Source organism: Gloeophyllum trabeum (genome assembly GCF_000344685.1).
Source record: "Gloeophyllum trabeum ATCC 11539 unplaced genomic scaffold GLOTRscaffold_00062, whole genome shotgun sequence".
Taxonomy (NCBI): domain Eukaryota; kingdom Fungi; phylum Basidiomycota; class Agaricomycetes; order Gloeophyllales; family Gloeophyllaceae; genus Gloeophyllum; species Gloeophyllum trabeum.
The window spans coordinates 3504-7801 of record NW_006920471.1 but is presented as its reverse complement, the minus strand read 5'-3'; the positions used below and the strand labels follow the sequence as shown (position 1 = coordinate 7801).

Genomic DNA, 4298 nt, shown 5'->3' with positions numbered 1-4298 from the left:
TGATGAGAGCACCTGGTAAGCAGGTCAGTCATAGTAATTCTCCTTGAACCACAGAAAGAACTCACCACCGCAGCCATCCGCAGTACAAATACCACGCTCACCTCGCCTCGCATAAGTCACCATTGTGAGCGCCTTCCCGACAGCCTCAATGGCTGCATCTCTCTTGGTGTGGTTGGTCCTATCCGTCTTGGACTTTGGAGCTTTCTGATCCTTCGGAAGCGCCTCGAATGCTGCCTTGGCTGGAGCAATGGTGTCTAAGTGCCTCTTGGCCTTCAACTCCACCTTCGAGAGCTTCCTCGGAGGCTTCTCAGTCTCTCCAGGGGCATTGGCAGGATTCTCACCCTCAGGAGCCCCAGAGACAGGAGGCTCAGGAGCAGGAGCAGGGGGAGGAACCACAGCAGGAGCAGGCCTCACTCCAGGAGGGCCCTTGCCCTTCAATCCAATCACTGTGTTCCTGATAGGAGGCATATCTATAGAATATAGCTATAATAAAAGATTCTACTCTAAAAGCTGGTCTTGATGAGCCTCGAGAGTTGGCAATGTCGAGGGAAGGAGAGAGCTGCAAATGCTGCGACGCGCGGCCTATTCGCGTTTGCACGTGCGCTTATATAAGCAATCCGAATGCGGTGGCGCGAATGCAAAGTCGGTCGCGGACGTCGACGCTCACAACGTCGAGCTTCGGTAAGTATTTCATTGTACTGAGCGGGTATGAAAACCCCCGGGTACATGTTTTATTGACCCTAATTTATGCTCTAGAGCCCGAGCGAGGCACGCTCGGAGACGCGCCGACGCGCGCGAGACGCAAAGTCCCGCGTCGTGCTCTCGAGGCCACTACCGACGCCGCCGCTGCATCCTCAACCCCTGGATGTTTGATCTGTTTTGTGGAAGTGAAGGTTAGAGGGCTTGTGAGCAGAGGAGAGGGTAGAAAGGTATGTAAATACATTGAAATTCGATGTTTTATCATTTGATACAAGGGGCTGGCATGCCCGCCTCGCGACTCATCGCGGGGGCGTGCTGCTGGCCCCGTTTGTCTATTTTACAGGTGTACTACCTTCCTGTAGGTGGTAACATTGTCCCTGCATCGATCGGAGCCCGTACGAACGCCGCGCGAACGCCGCCAGCGCGTCTACCCGCCCCCGCCGCCCTCCCGAGCTCGAAACCCAGAACGCCGCCGCGTTCTCGGTTTCGATGCTCATTTCGACTCTACACGACATCAGGAAGCCGACGACGCCGGGGCCGCGCAAAACAGCGGCCCCGTTCTTCTTTAATTTTCGTTTTTGTGTTTTTCAACCCCCTACACTTCCCCTTTCCTCCCCGCTTCTCCGGCTGCCTATCCTCGGATAGGAGGCCATTTCCTGACTCCCATGGGAGTCAGGACGACGACGAGATATGCGCCTTGCGTGGGCGATGTCTCGTCGTCGAGTTGCGGCCAATTCTGTGCAGCCCAACCACCCCCTCCCTTCATCTCCATGTGGGGACGGACCCGATGGCGCCCGTGCGGCGCCGTCAGGTCAGGACGTTTGCTGTACCACGAATCAAGCGTGGTACAGCTCGTTCTGGCCAGTACAGTCGCTGCTAGCGTCGCCGGCGCTGCCCTCCCCTCCCGTCCGTCGCGCGACTTCAAAACCGAGAACGTGCCGTCGTTCTCGGTTTTGATGTCATTTCTGACTCTTGACGCGTAGCAGAGTGTGCCACAGTCGAGCGCACGCGAATACGTGCGCTCGTTCTGTGGCAATCTCTGTTCTTCTCTCAAGTTGGCCCCTCCCCCCCCACCCCCATTGCTCGTTCCCCAGGCCGCCTGCCATCGCGCAGACGGCCATTCCTGGCTCTTACGAGAGCCAGGACGTCGACGAGATGCGAACGTCGACGACGTTCGCGCTCGTCGGCGCTCTATATCTTTTGCTCTTCGGCCCGGACCCTCCCACCTCCTCCCGACCTCGCGCACGCCCTGCCTCGCCCCGCCTGCCTTCCGCTTTGTTGCGGATCGCGTCCTATGCCCGGCGAGCACCTTTCCGGGGCGCTGCTCGCCTCTGCGACCGCTGCCGCCTCCGCTGTCGCCGCGTCGTCACCCCCAGCCCCGACCTTCGCGCCGAGACACAATCGCAACGCCCCGCATCAAGTGCGAATGGTCGCGGATTGCGTGGACGACAGGAACACGACGCACCGCGCGTTCTACTAAACGAGTAAGTCGTTATTTTTCTATCATTTATTTTGTCACCCTCCTCCCCCCTTCCACATACTCCCCCAAGAACGGCCCCGGAGAGCGCGCGAACCCGCGCGTTTCGACGGGGCCGTCTTCCTACAACCTTTCTCAAACCCCACCGATCACCACGTGCGGCTAACAGTCTCGCCGGCGCCGCGATGTCATCCTCCCTCTCCCCGACGTCGTGCATCGCGCCGACGTCGAAACGCGTCGCCCCGCTTCAAAGCGGGGTGATTCTGACTCGTGCAGCTCGTAGGAATACGACGCCGTAGGCGTCTTTGCGATTGAGTAAGTCCTTAATTTTTTATGATTTGTTTTATCTTTTCTTGCCACCTCCCACTACTGCCCACACCGAAGTCGTGCGCGCGCATGGTTCGCGGTTCGTCAGCCATGTTTGAGGTAGTATAGTTATTACACTAAGATGTAGTAGACACTGGTAGATAGAATACATGAATCCTATATGCTACATGACCCCGAAGCATAAGATGAAAAATGGGCTTAAGTCCAACTTGAAGCCGAAGGCTATATATCGGTCCCGCGCTTTTGAGTACTCTGACCCGGTTGGTCTAACGGTCTGTGACGCGCCATTGAGCGATTATAGAGGCGGGTTCTAATCCGCCAGGTGCCTCCAATTCTACGAGAATTTATGGCTCCCCAGCTGTTAACTAACCTAGGTTGGTAAGCTTCCCTCATGCATGTGAGATAGCAGGCCCTATAACTCTCTCTTTATTGCCCGGGTTTGTCTTTGTTTGTACATGTTTGTACATGTTTGTACCTCTTTGCATGGCTTTGCTTCAAGTTCGAGTTTTTACACTGCCACCAATCCCTTCTCTCTTCCTACCACCACCACACTCTGTCCAGGGCTACTGGATTATTTGTTGGGCTCTATTTGTTCCAATTTCGAGTTTTTGCTTAATAAGCAGGTCAGTTATAGTCTCCTGTATTCAAGACATCCCCAGTTGTTCCTAGCTTGTCTGCCTGGGTCCCAGATTGTTTGTGTGGCTTTGCTTGGTACAAGCTCGAGTTTTTGCACAGCCACAACTATTTTCTCACCAGACCTGGCCACACACATTGCTTGTTTACTTCTGTTTGTTCTATGTTCGAGTTTTTGCACAGCCACAGGGGGTTTTACTCATCATTGATGCTTAGCAGCTGGAATCATTGAATATCCTATAATGGCCAAGTGAGTGCTTATTATTTGTGTTTATTTGCTTTGCTCACTGGCTATTCAGAACCAAGTGTCAGCTTTGTGGTACTAAAGTCAACAGCTTGGATTATCACACAGAGGATGAGCATGCTCTGATAAATACTCTCAAATTCCGAGGTATGTGGATTAGAAGTTCTCAAGTTTAATGATGCTGATAACATGACAGATAATGTGGTCATCCTTCAACGCAATGCAGTGCAAGAGGCTCTGAAGTGTCCTGTAACCGATTGCAAGTTCGACAATAAGTCTCGCATGCAAATGGGAGTGCATTTGAAGAGCCACAAAGATCAAGATTTCTGTGCTCCACAAGAGGGCACTACACCAGTCGGTGATTCTGATGCAATGGATGTTGACACAGGCCCCTCTGCTCCACTCAGTGACCCACACCCTGCTGCATCTCCACATGTAGATCAAGCTGTGGAGCGTGATGATTTGGATCAGGCAAACATTGCCACACATCAACCATTGCTGCTGCCTGTGCATCGTCCAAGTACGCAACCTCCTATCCCTCAGACTGAAAATCACTTGATTTCTACACCCTTGCTTGAGCGACTTGGCTTACGTGTCCATGCGTACTTGAAAGTCGTGATCTGCGTGGCCTGCGAAATCTGCTGGGTCCCATCTGCTGCAGTTGCACATGTTAAAGGGCATGGGGTTCCAGTGAGGAAGACTGATGCTGCAGAATTAGCTGCACTTGCAGAAGAATATGGACTTTGCCGTGATCACAAGATTCTCCCCCCTGCACCTGGTGGCCCTCCCATTGCTGGACTCAAGATACATGAGTCTGGCTTTTGCTGTGTCCGCTGTCCAGATTGCTTCCTTCAGCGGTCATCAATGCTTACTCATGCCAGTCGTACCCATGGTGGCTCAAGCCTAGCTACCAATGAC

The 4298-nt window shown here is 53.7% G+C and overlaps 1 protein-coding gene across 1 annotated transcript; it reads right to left on the bottom strand.

Moving 5' to 3' along the window:
- Positions 1-24: 24 nt before the first annotated feature.
- Positions 25-468, bottom strand: GLOTRDRAFT_134247 (uncharacterized protein; the record flags this gene model as incomplete). The annotated part of the gene is made up of 1 exon (XM_007873244.1): positions 25-468. One exon carries the CDS (start codon positions 466-468, stop codon positions 25-27), a length of 444 nt encoding a protein of 147 aa, XP_007871435.1.
- Between the last annotated feature and the right edge of the window lie 3830 nt (positions 469-4298).